Raw genomic sequence first — 15,074 nt, 5'->3', positions numbered from 1 at the left:
CATCAAGTAGGAATACTTCTGCATTTCTTCCCTTCTCTCTGTCATTGTCAAATCAGTGATTGGGCCGAGGTCTCCCTTCATTCTTGAATCACATACTTATAGCAGAGGATTTGGCCCTCTATAGTGAGGTACATTTCTCTTTTCTCATCCACTTTCTTCACATGAATTCAACCAAGAGTTCTTCTATAGGGAGTTTTTGCTCTCAAACTATGTGCTCATTCACCTCACCAATCTAAATTCATTGCCTACTGCTGTAGAATGTGAATGCCACCAAGGAATTTAAAAAACAAAAAATTACAGTAATATCTCTCTCCCTCTTTGTTGGGTAGAATGGAATATTTAATTTGATTTTAATGATGTTGTGGGTGTGTACGAGTTTATGTATGAGAATAGTCCCCAAAGGGATGTGAAATTGGAGAGATGAGTTTTGAGTTTAGCTGTGAAATCAATGAGGTCATTGCTTATTCTTACTTATTAGGAGCACAAGTCCCGTAGCTCAGGTACCACTCCCCTGAAAACCCTCCCTCCTGCAATCACCTTAAGTCATTTCAATTGATCAAATAGAATTTTTTGTGTCAGCAGAAAATAGTGATCGCTGTCATCGTTAAAAGTCTCCTAGTTACTCTCTAGCAGCAATCACACAAAGAGCTATGCACATCAGTACAAAGACAACACAGTCTGTGATTACTGATGAGAGAATGGAGAGCTCAGCATCATATGATCTGCTCAGAAGGCCAGCTGCTACAGTTTGGACCCTTTTCATGACATAGGACTTCATTTTTTTTCTGCACAGAACCTGCAATGACTAACCAGGAGATCACATGCAGCTCACAAAATAGGACACACTCTCCTACAGTAGAAATGGGGTGCTTTTCTAGTCCAGAAGTGACACAGACTTATACCTTATCCTGCTGTCACAAAGTCTGTACCTCAGTGTTAACGTGGAAGGCACATGAACAGGTTGCTACTTAGAAATATGTAGATTTATTTAAGTTATTGCAGAGGAAAGATCATAAAGTTGAAAGTTTCGACTTGCAAAGCTCTCTGTGGGTTTTAATGCTGACTCTGAAACTTGCTCATCGTATTAACTTAACTTAATCTCTTAACTTCCTTTCCCTTTCATCATCTGTACAAGAGAATGAAAGCCACTCCTTTATTTCAGAGGAGTAAGAGAGAGAATTAATTGTTATCTCTAAATGTCTAGAACAGGCACATCCCTTTATATGCTTTAAATATTTCTGTTATTAAAAATCAGTGTCATTTACAAAAAGTTTGTGCTCTTGAAGTTATATTGACTGATATTTTGAAAACGTAGGTTTCTAGATTAGTAATGCCTACATTTTTTATGAGTCACATAGAAATAAGACTGGTCCTGTGTGCCTTCACTGAGTGTTAACGCTGGTCTCACTGTTGGAGAGAATTCGCCCATAAGTGACTATATAAAGTCATTAGTTTCTTATCCTAACTATGGATGAGCCTCTTGCATACAAATGAGAAGTCAGTTAAGTGACCTTAAAGTGTTGATGTGTGGCTGGGTAATGGGAGAAGGCCCTAGCTTGTGAGGAGGTTGTCAGAAACGAAAGCAGCAGATGACAGTGTGCTGTCCTGGGCAGCTTTGACATAAGGCTCCCATTTGAGTCTCTTGAGTCTCTCACTGTGCTTTGGAGGCGAACAGTTTCTGGAGAGCGTGCCGCTAGTGAAAGCTATTTCTGTTATTTTTTATAGAATTTCAGCAGCTGAAACAACAATTCAAATCATTAATTAACTGATAAAATCTTCCAGTTGTCAGGTCTTGTGTGCATGTAGTGCAGTTTCACAAGGACAGCCAAGATGCTCTGAAACTGATAAAGCTGGCTTCAATTTGCTGTTCTTGTGTTGTCAAAACATTAGGGTACTTCAGTGGTGTGAGGACAACAGGATCAGTTACAATGTATGTCAGGTGTTCAGTTCTCAGTGTTTTGATGGATAGAAAGTATTTCCTTCAGTGCTAAGGGCTAATACTTACCAGACCTTAAAGAAAATTGTGGAAAACTTACTATCCTGTTGTCCATTTTATTCTGCATACATTTAAATCCCCCAAAAAAGAATTTCCTAGGAGAAACACATAACCCTTCATTTAAAGAAGTGTGACCAGCAGGTTGAGGGAGGTGATTCTCCCCCTCTACTCCACTCTCATGAGACCCCACCTGAAGTACTGCATCCAGCTCTGGAGTCCTCAGCACAGGAGAGACATGGACATGTAAGAGCAGATCCAGAGGAGGCCACAAAAATGATCAGAGGGCTGGAGCACCTCCATATGAGGACAGGCGGAGAGAGTTCAGGTTGTTCAGCCTGGAGAAGAGAAGGCTCCAGGGAGACCTTATAGCAGCCTTCCAGTGCTGAAAGGGGGCTACAGGAGAGATGGGGAGGGACTCTGTCAGGGAGTAGATGAGGTGTGGTTTTAAGCTGAAAGAAGGTAAATTTAGATTAGATATTAGGAAGAATTTTTTTTCCTGTGAGGATGGTGAGGCACTGGCCCAGGTTGCCCAGAGAAGCTGTGGATGCCCCATCCCTGGAGGGGTTCAAGGCCAGGCTGGATGAGGCTTTGAGCAACCTGGGCTAGTGGGAGGTGTCCCTGCCCATGGCAGGGTGTTGGAACTAGATGATCTTTAAGGTCCCTTCCAACCCAAACCATTCTATGATTCTATGATTTATCTTGTATTTTCCATTTAGATCTCGCAACATTGCTGAGATCAGGAAATGTTAGTGCTGTTTTGTAGGTGAGGCATAGAATTCTTAAGAATCTTAACCCAGCTTGCAGGTAGGTCAATGACAGAGATAGGAGAGGAAACTCAGAGCCATAAATCCAAGGTTCAGCTGTCATAATCTCATTTTAAAGATGTCTACAATGTCAAGTCTGCATATCTGCTCAAGGAATCTCTATATCTAATCTAGAAGATTGTATAATCTGTTTATGGCTTCTGATAAAATTTAGGATATTCAAGGAATTTTTCATTATTCTTGTGATCAGATAAAAATTATTTACATTCCTACCTGCTTTTATTTCCTAGCAAGTAGAATAATTCAGATACTGGAGAGCCACCTCAGCTGTTAGCTTCCAGCTCAATCTGCCTAACACAGGTATAAGCAGTTGCATAGAACAATGACATGTCTTCAGAGGACACCCCAGGACGGCATGTCATACTAACTCTGATGCCTCATTCTGCTGCAGGCAGAAGACTGGATCAGTGAGCGCATGCAGAAGCTGGAAGATCCTTCCGTACAAGACCCCAGCAATCTGCAGGACAAAATGAAGCTGCTGCAGAAACATCAGGTCTTTGAGGCAGAAATTCTAGCAAATGAAGAAATCATCACAGCTGTTAATAAGGTAACTTTCTTACTCTGCTAGTGTTTTTTTACAGATTATTGCTGGTTATCCAAAGAAGGACAGATAGATGGAATGAAAAGGAAGGGTAGCTTGTTCACCACTTCCATAGCAATTATCCCACTTGTGTGACAAGAACCCAGTTGCTATGCCACGGAAAAGTAGTGCTGTTAATTTACAATAGAGAGATTTGCTGATTGCTCTGTCCAAGGAACTTCCATCTTTCCTTATTGCCCAAATAGGAAGACTGACTTCTTTCTTGCTTGGGGTGATTAGTCGTACAAAAGGTAAATAGGATTTCATGCCCAATTTGTGAACATTCTTGTTGAAACTGTGTGAATCACATAGCTGAAGGGCGTGATCATGTGTAATACCTCTCTTGGTGCTTCCACCCCACGAATGTCATTCTTGTCAGAGAAATATTCAAATCCTAGTGTTCTTGATTCCCTCCAGACGTAAAAGCTTGCCAGCTGAGCAGTATCATTTGGGTGGTAGGAATTTATATTAGTAATTTATTGTGCAGTCCAGCTTAGGAAAGTTAGAGTGTCCTTCTGGAAAGGTCATGTAATGTGGTAATCACATTAAAAATTGGTGGCAACATTAATTTCTAATTTCGCCTTCTGAATGTGAAGAAAGGAGAAGCCCTGGTATCAAAAGGCCACCCAAAATCAGGAGAGATCCGTCGCCAAGTCCGCATGCTTCAGGAGCACTGGGAGAAGTTGAAGAGAGCTGTTGCTATCCGTGGAAAGATGCTGGAGGACAGCCGGGACTTCCTGGAATTTCTCCAGAAGGTGGACCGGGTGGAAGCCTGGATCAGGGAGAAGGTAAATGGATTCCAGTATTTAACCCAAGCAGCACACTAGAGACTTGCTATTTAGCAGTGAACTTCTCATAAATGTGTCATCTTCCAGGATATTTTCTTAGTGGCTTTTTCGGGGAAGGATTGTGACATGTTCTACAAAACAGTAATGGAAGGAATGGTTCAACAAATTCTAAAAAATTTCTGGAGTCTTTCTCTGCCAGAGTCAGTTGGACAGTATTAGCACATGTTCACATGTAAAATGCCTGCATAAACAGATTGTGATTATTGGTGATCATCTTGTGTGTCTGTTGAGACAGAGAAATGAAAGCAGACTGGAATGGAAGAGATTGGAGCATTTGGCAACTGACACTCAGTCTCATAGTGTATCAAATCTGAAAGTTTCTCTTTGTAAGAGTGAAGGAAGAGTCACTTGATCCACTAATTTTTAATTCAGAAGTTGCTTCCATAATCAGTAATAGATTGGAGAGGGAGCTGGGACTAAGTCTCATAATTATCTATTGATAAGAAGAGATTGCTTCAGAAGCTGTAGGTCAGTGATTTAGAGACACGTCACAGAACTTAGTACATCAGCATAAGTATTGGGACGTGCTGTGTTCTTGTGCTCTTAGCCTGAATGTTTGTCTGTCTGCTGCTTATTTCCCCAGGAAGTCATGATTAATGTAGGTGATGTGGGAAATGACTATGAACACTGCCTGCAGCTCATGAAAAAGCTGAATGAGTTCCGTGGAGCAACATCAGGGGTAAGAGGTGTTTCCAATGCACATTCCTTGTGTGGCTGGAAGCAGCGGTTAACTTTTCAGCTCAGCAGTATATTCAGGTAGCAAATACAGTTCCAGTACCCTGAGGAGGAGAAAGATCAGGGAGGGGTAGGAAGCACTACCACTTGATAAGCCATTAAAAAAGAATATTCCCTTATTGTGCCTTCTGCTTTGATGATGTCTAAACAAGAGCTGTCAGGCACTTATGACACAACCTAAAATTTTGGATTCCATTGCATGACTGCAAAGCTGGCTGCATGATCCTGAATTTGAGCAAATTTCCAGTTTGGTTCATGCAGTCTGCATGTTACAGTGAGTTGCACCCAAAAGTGGTTAAAAATAGTTGTTTCAGCCATGTCGTTTGAATCTGAAAGTTGATGTAGACCTTCCATGAACAAGACCATAAAAAAGAAAAAAAATAGACCACTTTCTCCCTTCCCTTCCTCCTGAGGAACAGTCAAATTTCCCATATTCCTTCATCCAAATGAAGCGTGTATATTCGGGGGACTTTGTTTATCCAGCACGTGCTGTAGGTCATGAATCATAATGATCAGACATTTAGTCAAACAGAGCAATGGTTTACAATTTGGATAGCAGCCATGTGAGAAGACAGCTGCACAGTTCACCTTCTGTGCTGAGATCTCTGACCCTCTTTTCTGTTGCTGAGTCATGCCAGCTGCCTCTCTTGCCTGCAGTGAGATGTGCTAACCTGGGCACCAAACCTTGGGAATGCTGGGGAACAGGCTCTGCCACAACAAGGGCCTCCTTGTGATGTGCTTCAGCTCCCACCCTGAGAGCTGTGAGGGCATACACTGAGAGGATGCATTTGCAGCAGCCTCTTGTTCTCTGTGTGTGAACTGCTACAGATGAGAAGTAACTGGACTGAGTGTCATGCAAGAAAGATTACTGTGCTGGTTTGCTAGTCTGGAAGCTGTGAGGAATGTCTATAAAGAGGTATATCAGGACTTTGTGAGTGAGGCTTACTCTGATGTTCTCTCCTAATATTCTTTCTCCTTTGTTGGCCTGTTATCTTGTTGCCAATTCTTGTTACAGCAGCTCCCTTCTTCTGTTTCTGTTGCCTAATAGCAGAAGGTGACAGTCCTCTTCTATGCAAAGTAACAGTATAGATATGCATGACACCTGGAAGAAAACCCTTGAACTCCCCCTTCCAGAGGCCAGCAGAATTTCCTGTGACAATGTGTTAGTACTGGATTTGTGTAGAGAGCCAAAACACTCAAGCTTCAGCACCAGGGAATTACTGAAGCAGAGGGATGTTTAATTGGCCCTTCAGTCCTCACCAGCTGAACTGTGAGCTAAGGGATGGAGTAAGGGCTCTGCTACCGGTTGTACCAACAAAAAGGAGGATGGTGAAAGAGGCAGAAACAACCCAGTATCCCAGTCAGCGTAGGGTAGATTTTATGTGCCACGGGAAACTCTTGCCCTTAGATACTATCAGCTTGAACGTGACTCCTACTGAAAAAGCCTGGGACAATCATACCCTCATAGCTGATGCGTGATACAAACAGAAGCAGGCTGGTCCTGACACAGTGCGTGCATCCATCCAGTATAGGTTTCCCCAATAGACAAATACGATGTAAGGGTAGGGAGTCATCATCCTGCATTGATTTTCTACTCGTATTCTGTCACATTGTGCAGACTGCAGGGTTTCTGAAGAATATCTGTCTGTCTGCTGGTTTCCCTTGTTTACTTTATGGCTGTGTATAATAGTAAAACACAAATGGATGCATGCACGTTGGTATGGATTTAGCATAAATAAAATACAAATGGAGTCAATACTTCTATTAACAGTGTGCTGGCATCTTGCAGCTGTGCTTCTACTACACCAGTGGTTAGTGTCTCCCCACTAAGCTTGTGATTTACTGGTCTTAGAAAAACAGAGAATGTTTTTGAATCTTGGAGCAGTGTTCAGTGTTGGCCATCCATCATGCTCCAAAAGAAAAATGATTCCACTGTAGTCCAGATTGTATGTGCAAAGTGCAAATATTATCCTTTCTGTGGTATGTACATGGGAAGCAAGTTGCCTTGAAGACTTAGCATGCCTTTTAAAATGAAGTGGTGTTGCTTTAGAATAAAATGCAATGGTATGGGTTGTCTGGGTTTCTCAAGGCTGTATTGATTTTAAGCCTGTTGTCTGCTGTGCAGAAGGCACTTGTGGACAGAAGTGTATCTAGAAAAAACAGCGAAAAACTCATTCACAAGGATTTCAAACACGTACCTTTGTTCCTTTTCTCACTTTACAGGAGACGACAGTGGATGATGCTCACATCAGGGCTATCAATGCCCTGGCCATGAAACTGGAGAGACAGAACAAGGAAGAAACCAAGACGATATATGAGCGCCGGAAGCAGCTCAATGAGAAGTGAGTATGCTTTTAAAGCTTCTGTGTAAAGCAAAAACAAGAAGGGATAAATGGAGGAATTGTGACATATATTTCCTCCTTTAACATTATGACTACCAAACATCGGCACTGGAGTTGCTTTCAGGACTCTCAGAGCAGTTAGCCAGAAGGATTTCTAATTCATCAGGGTCAAAGTCAGGTTTCTAGCCTTGGAGGCAAATATGCTGTTTCACAGCACTTCACACAGTAGATCCATGAAGCTAAGACACTTCCATCTGCTCACATAGTTGTCCTGGTTAAGTGCATATTGGTTTTGCTGCTTCACAGCCCACTACCTAAGAACCAGAAGCATGAAGATAGGGATTGTGAGGTTATTGAGAGTTTAAGGAAACTTGATCAGTACTGCTTAGCTTTTAATCACCATAACATCCTGAAAGCTTGGAATAAACACAACCAGATAGTCTTGTCAGGCTAATGGTCTAGAGAAGAGGAGGCTGAGGGGAGACCTTAATCACTCTCTACAACTACCTAGAAGGAGGTTGTTGTGAGGTGGGTGCTGGCCTTTTCTGTAAAGTAACAAGTGATAGGACAAGAGGAAATGGCCTCAAGTTGCGCCAGGGGAGGTTTAGGCTGGATATTGGAAGAAATTTCTTCACTGAAAGAGTGATCAGGCATTGGAACAGGCTGCCCAGGGAAGTGGTGGAGTCACCATCCCTGGAGGTGTTTAAGAAACGTGTAGATGTGGTGCTTTGGGACATGGTTTAGTGGGTTGGGTGGTGTTGGGTTGGCGGTTGGACTTGATGATCCTTTAGGTCTTTTTCCAACCTTAATGATTCAATTATATTCTATTCTGATATGTCCTCTGTTGTGGGGATCAGAACACAGGGTAGTTCAGGAATCTTGTCTTTTTTCTGAGATCTGAGCATCATGAAACTCACTTGTAGAAATCCTCACCTCTAAAATACTCTTTTCAATAAAAGGTGGAACAGTTTCCATGGTAACCTGAATGCATACAGGAAGAAGTTAGAGGGAGCCCTAGAGATCCATGCCTTAATTAGAGAAATTGATGACATCACTGAGAGAATTACTGAGAAGGTGAGTTCTCAGATTTTGATTAATTGAAATGGTAAAATGTTCTATTTTGCCAACAATGCTAAACCCAGGCGTGCTGGTTGATATAGATACACTGAGTATCCAGCAGTGACCTTTGATAGTTGTCTGTGTATCAAGTTTGTAGGAAGGCTGAAATGTCATTGAACACTTTGCATATTACCAACTCTAAGGCATTAATGGTTAAAAACATACATTTGAAATGTCTTATGAGAAATTGCAGATTAGTGTCTGCAATAAAAGGGAATACTGTCTTTACCTAACGGGAGGCTACAGAGAAGATGAAGCTGGACTCTTCTTGGAGGTTCACAGAGAAATAAGAACATTCAAATGGCAATACAAAGGATGGAAGGAGGAGATTATTTGCAAGAACTAAGATGTGATCTTTTTGCTTTTTGTCGTCTCCACCACTTGCGCATCCTCCTGCCCCCTCCAGAGTGTACTGATACAAGCGCTGGATTATGGGAAAGATGTGGAAAGTGTGGAAAACCTGATTCGAAGGCATGAAGAAATGGAGAGAGAAATCAGTGTTATTAAGTCCAAAATGGAGGTAAGAATTGGGAAAGTCCAGAGGGTACTGTAAAAAAGTTCACTTTTGCTTCTTGGAAACATGGTCATCATGAAATCATGATCAGCTTGATTCTTCAGATTCATTAGTACAGATTGCACTGCAATGCAAATGCAGGACAGATTTCTTCTCAGTAAAATACTGTGCTGCTTAATCCTACTTTATTGCTAATGTTATTCTTCCTGATGCACCAAATCTAAGAAGAGAAGTCCTTTTTTAACATGTTAGCTAATTCTCTGGCCCTCACCTACAAGCCAAATTAAACTGTTCTGTATCATTTGGAAAGTGTGTAATCCAAATTTAACACTCCATCGTCCCCCCCCCCCCCCCATTTTTTTACTTCATTTGACCTTTTTCTCCCCCCCCCCCCCCCCCAGTTTCTGTACTGACTTGAACAAAAATCTTGACTCTCGTTCTGTTTAGAACTAAAATGCAGAACACACAGTGCGTGTAGTTTTCTGATATAGATATCGAAACCAGAAATCTGAGGTTATAATTGCCTGCCTGATCAGCTCTGACTTTTGTAAAATGGTCAGTTTGCATCATTTAGGACTAATCTTGAGCAATAAATATTGGTCTGAGCTCCTATAAAATTGCATATTTTTAATAAAAATAAATGTTTTCAGCTAAACTGCAGTAGTCCTATGACAACTTCTCACAGTTTTCACTGTTAGCCAGAGTGTTACGCCTTTTCATATAGAAAATATTTTTGCAAACTTTCTCCAAACTTTTTCTTCACAATAGTATGCAAATTGTGACAATATGTGTGATTTTCACACATTGTGACTTTGTTAGCTAATTCTCACATGAAATGTGGGTAATTGCTAGTCAGTGTTCCACAGATAGTGTTAGCAAGGCTATATGGGGGAGTGCTGCATGGAAACAGAAAGATAAGCAAGGTTGGGTTTGGGGTTTTTTTTGTGCTGCCACAAATACCATGTACTTTTCTTATGGATTAAAACCAGCCTGGCATATTCTCCTTTCTGCATAATTAAAATTCTTTGTTTTTGTCAATTTGATGGAGTTTTACAAAAAAGAGACCAACTTTAAACCTGGGTTGGTGAGTGTTCATTACTGCTTATCAGGCTGTGTTAAGGAAAACAGCTAGAAGTCTACCCTGAAAACAGTGGCTTGATGCTGCTGTTCGCTGAAATACATACAAATAATTTTTGAGTCTTCTGCTGAAAGGCAAGTCTGGTCACTTCTGTGTACTGCCATATTTTTGTCGCTTTTGTTACCCATCTTAGTTAGATTAAGCTAACAGAGGTTACAATTAGCACTTATTTTTCCTATGTGTTTGTCCCTATTCTGCAAAACTGCTTTCTTAATTGTAAATTAACATTTGTCCATGTGAAGCAACACACACATCTCTTTCTTCACATGGATGATTGCTTACAAATGCATGTGTATTTTTTGGGCATGTAACAAGTCCCTTTGTGTGTTTTGTTATTGTAATTTAAGTACCTTTTGAAAACTGGGATCTTAAAATGAACTACTTGTTCTGAAAGGCAAATTTGGGAAGAAATATAGGCATTTGGCATAAATTCACCCCACTATAAATCTCTTCCCAGCCATTGGAATTAGAATCTTTCCGCCTTTCCACAAAGAATCCATCCATAAATGACAAACTGACTATGAAGCAACAGGAGATGAAAAACAACTGGCTACGACTCCAGGGACAGGCCAAACAAAGGTAAAGACTTCTAGTGGTGAATATCTCTCAGCAGGAGCAAAGCTGCTCCCTGTGGTCTCAAATCTACTTGCCAAATCTACTTATAAAAGTTTTTCAGGATCCTCTACAAAGTTTATACAGGCAACTAAGATACCTGCATTGGACCTGGTACAAGAAAAGTTCCACTGATGTGACTTTGGGAAAATAAAATAAATTTGTGGCTTATTCCACTAAATGATGTTACTAACATGCCTCCAGATTATCAGATTAAATCTATCATGAGGCCTTTGTGAAAGACTGATTTTTGGATGGTTCTAGAAGATTTTTGTTGTTGAATCTTTCCAAAACAAGAAAGGCTTAGGCCTGAGCTGTAGTCATTGCTGGAAGCAACAGCTTTGAACACTTTTTTTCCCTTTTTGTCCTACTGAACTGATGTAGAAAATAAGGTAAATATGTTGTTTCCAAGGCGGTGTGCATTTCCTGTGATTTTGATTTCACATGAGTACTGTTAGGAGCTGTAAGGGAGCTTGAGTTCACTCGATTTGGGTTCTCCTAGGATACTTTCCTCTGCAAATGGGGAGGGAGAGGCAACTAGATAATTAACTCTGTGTTGGATAATGCTAAACTGCACATTGTGTGGCAGGAAGGAGAAGCTGGCAGCCTCCTATCAGTTGCAGAAGTTTAACCTGGAGATGAAGGAGATGCTAGACTGGACCCAAAACATCAAAGGCTTAATGGAAGCAGAGGGGCTTCCTAAAAGCGCAAATGAAGCAGAAAGCATGATTGAGGAGCATCAGGAGAGAAAGGCAAGTATCATCATTACTTCCAATTGAACATACTGGGAATCTTACCCATGGGAATTAATTGCTGCAGACACAGCGGAATTTTGCTGCATGCATCTGTCAATAATATAATGGAAAGACTGTTTTCAGTAACAGGCTAGAGACAGAAGTCACCTTCATATTGACAGAACTCAATCCCATGGGCTGTTTGGCAGCTCATGTCTCTGCAAAAAAGTCTCAGAAAGCCCCGTTATCTCTCACTTGCACTGCTGTCCAACCTTGCAGATAAAGAGCTGGTTCAGTATCAAAACATGCTCACTGCCGATCTCTTTATTTGGATTGCCAAAAAGTTCATGCCAGTTAATTCTAGCTTCAAGTTAGATTTTGTCGTGCAAACTCCATTTGCCTGAAAGGAAAATAAAAACAACAGTTTGTCTCACACAGGGCAGTAAATTACAGTTGGATGGTACTACACATTCAGTTCTGAAACACTTCATATCCCGGTACTAATTAACACACCATCTTCTGGTGGTTAATTTGACCAATATTTTTGGTGGGTTTTCTAATAGGAGTGATATTGTTAATTAGCTTTAGAAAAAAGTTAGTATTTTACTTTTTTGCTAAGTGTCATAGCTAGCTTTCAGCTGGTGTGTTACCTTTTCTTTGCAGTTATGTTACGTTTCCTAAAATTAATGTTCCCAGAATCATGACTAATATCCAGTGCTTTGTGGGTCCCATTATTAGCACAAATAGTTTGTAGATTCTGATTCATTTTCTAGACTTGAATTTAGTATGAAGTACCTGAAGTCCCTTCCTTTTTCAGTCTTCCATTTTAACAACGTTCTCTCATGTCACAGACTTAATGTTTTTGCTAATTCCTTGTCAAAACAGAAATACACCAAACCACTGATGTAGGTAGCGTACTCCAAATGTAGATGGTAGAGAGATCTAAGTCTTTAATATCTGTTAGTAAAGGAACCCAAGTGACTCTAAGGAGATGGTCACACAGAAAAGGAGGAATCCAAGCAGCATGTTCTTTTGCATTGGGTTGGCTAAACTAAAATTATAGAAAATAAAAATGGAGAGGTTTTTTTTCATTCAGGTTAGTGGCTCAAACCAAAGTCCTTAGGAGAGACTAGAGTTGAACACAAGGTGCTACTCTGAATGAAAAAAAACACAAGGGCTATCTTATAGCTGTGTTATCTATGACTGTGAAACACCACCCCCAAAAAAAGCCCTAAAAACAGCAGTTCTAATTTCAGACATTTAATAGTACATATCACAGTTTTTAAGGTGGTTTATGAGTTAATACATGGAATTATTTCAGTGCATGGGTTTTCTGGGGTTTTTTGGTTTTGTTTTTTTTTCTTCAAATTGTTTATATTAGGAATTCCACATGCGGTTTGCAGGGATCATAGTTGCTTGTAATGCTTTCACCTTCAGAATTAAGTATGTAGGCATAACATATTCCTCAAACCAGGTGAAGCAGTTAAATGTTTTTCATTTTAACACCACAAAATAGAGTAAAAGTGTACCTTTAATGTAGTAATCTGATGCCAACTTATTTGTCAGGAAAGGAAAAATTCTAGGCAGTATTTCTCATAAGAGCCGCCTTTATGTAGAAAGTCTGGGAAGGATACAGTGTTATGGATGTTCAAAACTGTGTTCATTTATATCTAAGCATTTTCTAACCTGTTTCTAATTTACTCCCAGTTTTGATTTGTAGGACACCAGTTGTTCCTAGAGCAACAAAGTCATTTATTGTCCACTCTTTCAGTAACGTAGCTCAAAGATGAATGATTTTCCATGCAAATATTAGTGTTGGAAACTTACAGCCCGTATTCTTCCCCTTAAGGCTTGTATTCTGAATAACTGGCATTCCATAAACCCTTGACATCAACTTTAGCAATATATTTTAGGAGGAGATTGAAGCACGAGTGGAAAGATTCAACTCTCTCAGTAACTACGGTCAAGAACTTGCCAATTCTGGTCACTATGCAACCCCTGAGATTCATCAGTCCCTCTCCAGACTACAGCAAGCCTGGTCTGAATTGATCCAAGCATGGCAGGAGCAAAATATAAAATTGTTTCAGGCACAAGATTTACAGGTGAGTAAAAAGACATTCAACAGAGAACGCACATGCCACTGACAACTTTCCTCAGTATAAACAGCAAATTTATAAGATGGTATAATGAAATATATGCTAATAATGCCCAGTGTTTAATGTATATTTCACCGGTTTCTGAAAGGCATGCTGAGGACCAAGCCCATTCAGTGGTGGCGGGACTTTTAGAAATTGCACCTTTACAAATGAAAGAAATTTCTATGGAATATGTGCTCATATGTTTTTTCAAAGGCTAGAAAACTTAGCAAAATTTGGTCAATACTCTCATGTAGCTGGCAAAAGGCACATACTTAAAATAGAACATAGCTACCAAATTCTATAAACTCCCACAAAAAACAAGGAGGCAGGCAAGTATTAAAAAAAAACCTGTCTGAAGAAAAATTTAGCATGAACAGAATACTGTATTTTTCCCTGGCTTTTTTTCTAAGAACAGAACAGTTTTGGCTGCAGTCTTCAAGAAATATTTCCCTGGAGCAGTCATCAAACTTAACAAAATTTCTGCTCAAATGGCTTGTTGGCAAAAGTTAGAAATAACTGAAATGGAAATTTTACAATGTCGAGTACCTTAAATAACAGCTAGTGCTACTAGTCCCATGTAAAAAGCTTCATATATATGAGAACTTAAACCATATGATAAGGGCTGCTTTCGTGCTTCTTTATGTGTTGCAATCTACTTATTTCAGGCCATGTCACCGTCCTTTTTATTGGCCAGTTACCTTACGCAGCGCTCTCTACACTATTAGCAAACAAGCTACAAGTACTTGTATTGTATCCTATGTCTTAGACAAAATAAATAATCATACTAGAAAGGAGAAAGTTACACTAATAATTGTTTCACATGTGGTTTTTGTAGCATCTAATGCTTATTGCCATCCAGTGCTCTGCAGTTAATTTTTGGAGTAGCCCTGGAAGTTTGCTTTTTACAGTGTACTCTGCCAAAGTCAAGTTTGCCTCTGTTTTACACCATGTTTATGATTGCATTTTTTCCCTATACAGAAATTCTATGGCTATGTGGAACAGACTGAGAGCTGGCTCAGCAGCAAAGAGGCTTTCCTAGCCAATGAGGACTTAGGGGTAGGTGCTCCGAGAAATTACAATTTTCTCTGCATGATAATGTGCTCTGAAGCTTCTGTTGCTGAAGTTACTGCTCCATCTTGTTGACAGTTAAGGATCAGATTTCTTTCCTTGATACTTCACACAGGATAGGATTCTCAGCCCCAAGAGTAATGAAACAGTCCAACTACTCTGATTATAGCAGGAAAATGAGACTGCATCTCTCTAGCTGGTCATATCTGGCCCAAATACATTTACCAGCAGTGTGTAAGTCATCACTGCTGTCACTGCTGACATACCCAGTCTAGCTTTAAATTACCTACCTCGGGTACCAGTAACACTGTGATAACTGAAACCACAGACTTGATGCATAGGTTGCAAAAGCTATGCAGGATGTGGATATACATTCTGATGCTTAGCTTACCCTGCACCTTGTATAGGTAGTGCTACCAAATCAGT

The 15,074-nt window shown here is 40.3% G+C and overlaps 1 protein-coding gene across 1 annotated transcript in view; it reads left to right on the top strand.

Annotated features, from left to right (window-relative positions):
- The window catches only part of SPTBN5 (spectrin, beta, non-erythrocytic 5), a 93,313-nt gene that overhangs the window by 54,718 nt on the left and 23,521 nt on the right, over positions 1 to 15,074 (top strand). The window contains exons 36-45 of the mRNA XM_010080305.1: positions 3,212 to 3,367; positions 3,997 to 4,188; positions 4,832 to 4,927; positions 7,207 to 7,325; positions 8,285 to 8,399; positions 8,851 to 8,964; positions 10,554 to 10,675; positions 11,298 to 11,460; positions 13,356 to 13,544; positions 14,559 to 14,636. Coding sequence (XP_010078607.1) covers positions 3,212 to 3,367; positions 3,997 to 4,188; positions 4,832 to 4,927; positions 7,207 to 7,325; positions 8,285 to 8,399; positions 8,851 to 8,964; positions 10,554 to 10,675; positions 11,298 to 11,460; positions 13,356 to 13,544; positions 14,559 to 14,636 — 1,344 coding nt within the window. The remainder of the gene's footprint in view (positions 1 to 3,211; positions 3,368 to 3,996; positions 4,189 to 4,831; positions 4,928 to 7,206; positions 7,326 to 8,284; positions 8,400 to 8,850; positions 8,965 to 10,553; positions 10,676 to 11,297; positions 11,461 to 13,355; positions 13,545 to 14,558; positions 14,637 to 15,074) is intronic.

Source organism: Pterocles gutturalis, unplaced genomic scaffold (assembly GCF_000699245.1).
Source record: "Pterocles gutturalis isolate BGI_N339 unplaced genomic scaffold, ASM69924v1 scaffold8854, whole genome shotgun sequence".
NCBI lineage: Eukaryota > Metazoa > Chordata > Aves > Pterocliformes > Pteroclidae > Pterocles > Pterocles gutturalis.
Note: the sequence above shows the minus strand (reverse complement) of the source record. Positions and strands in the feature narration are given on the sequence as shown.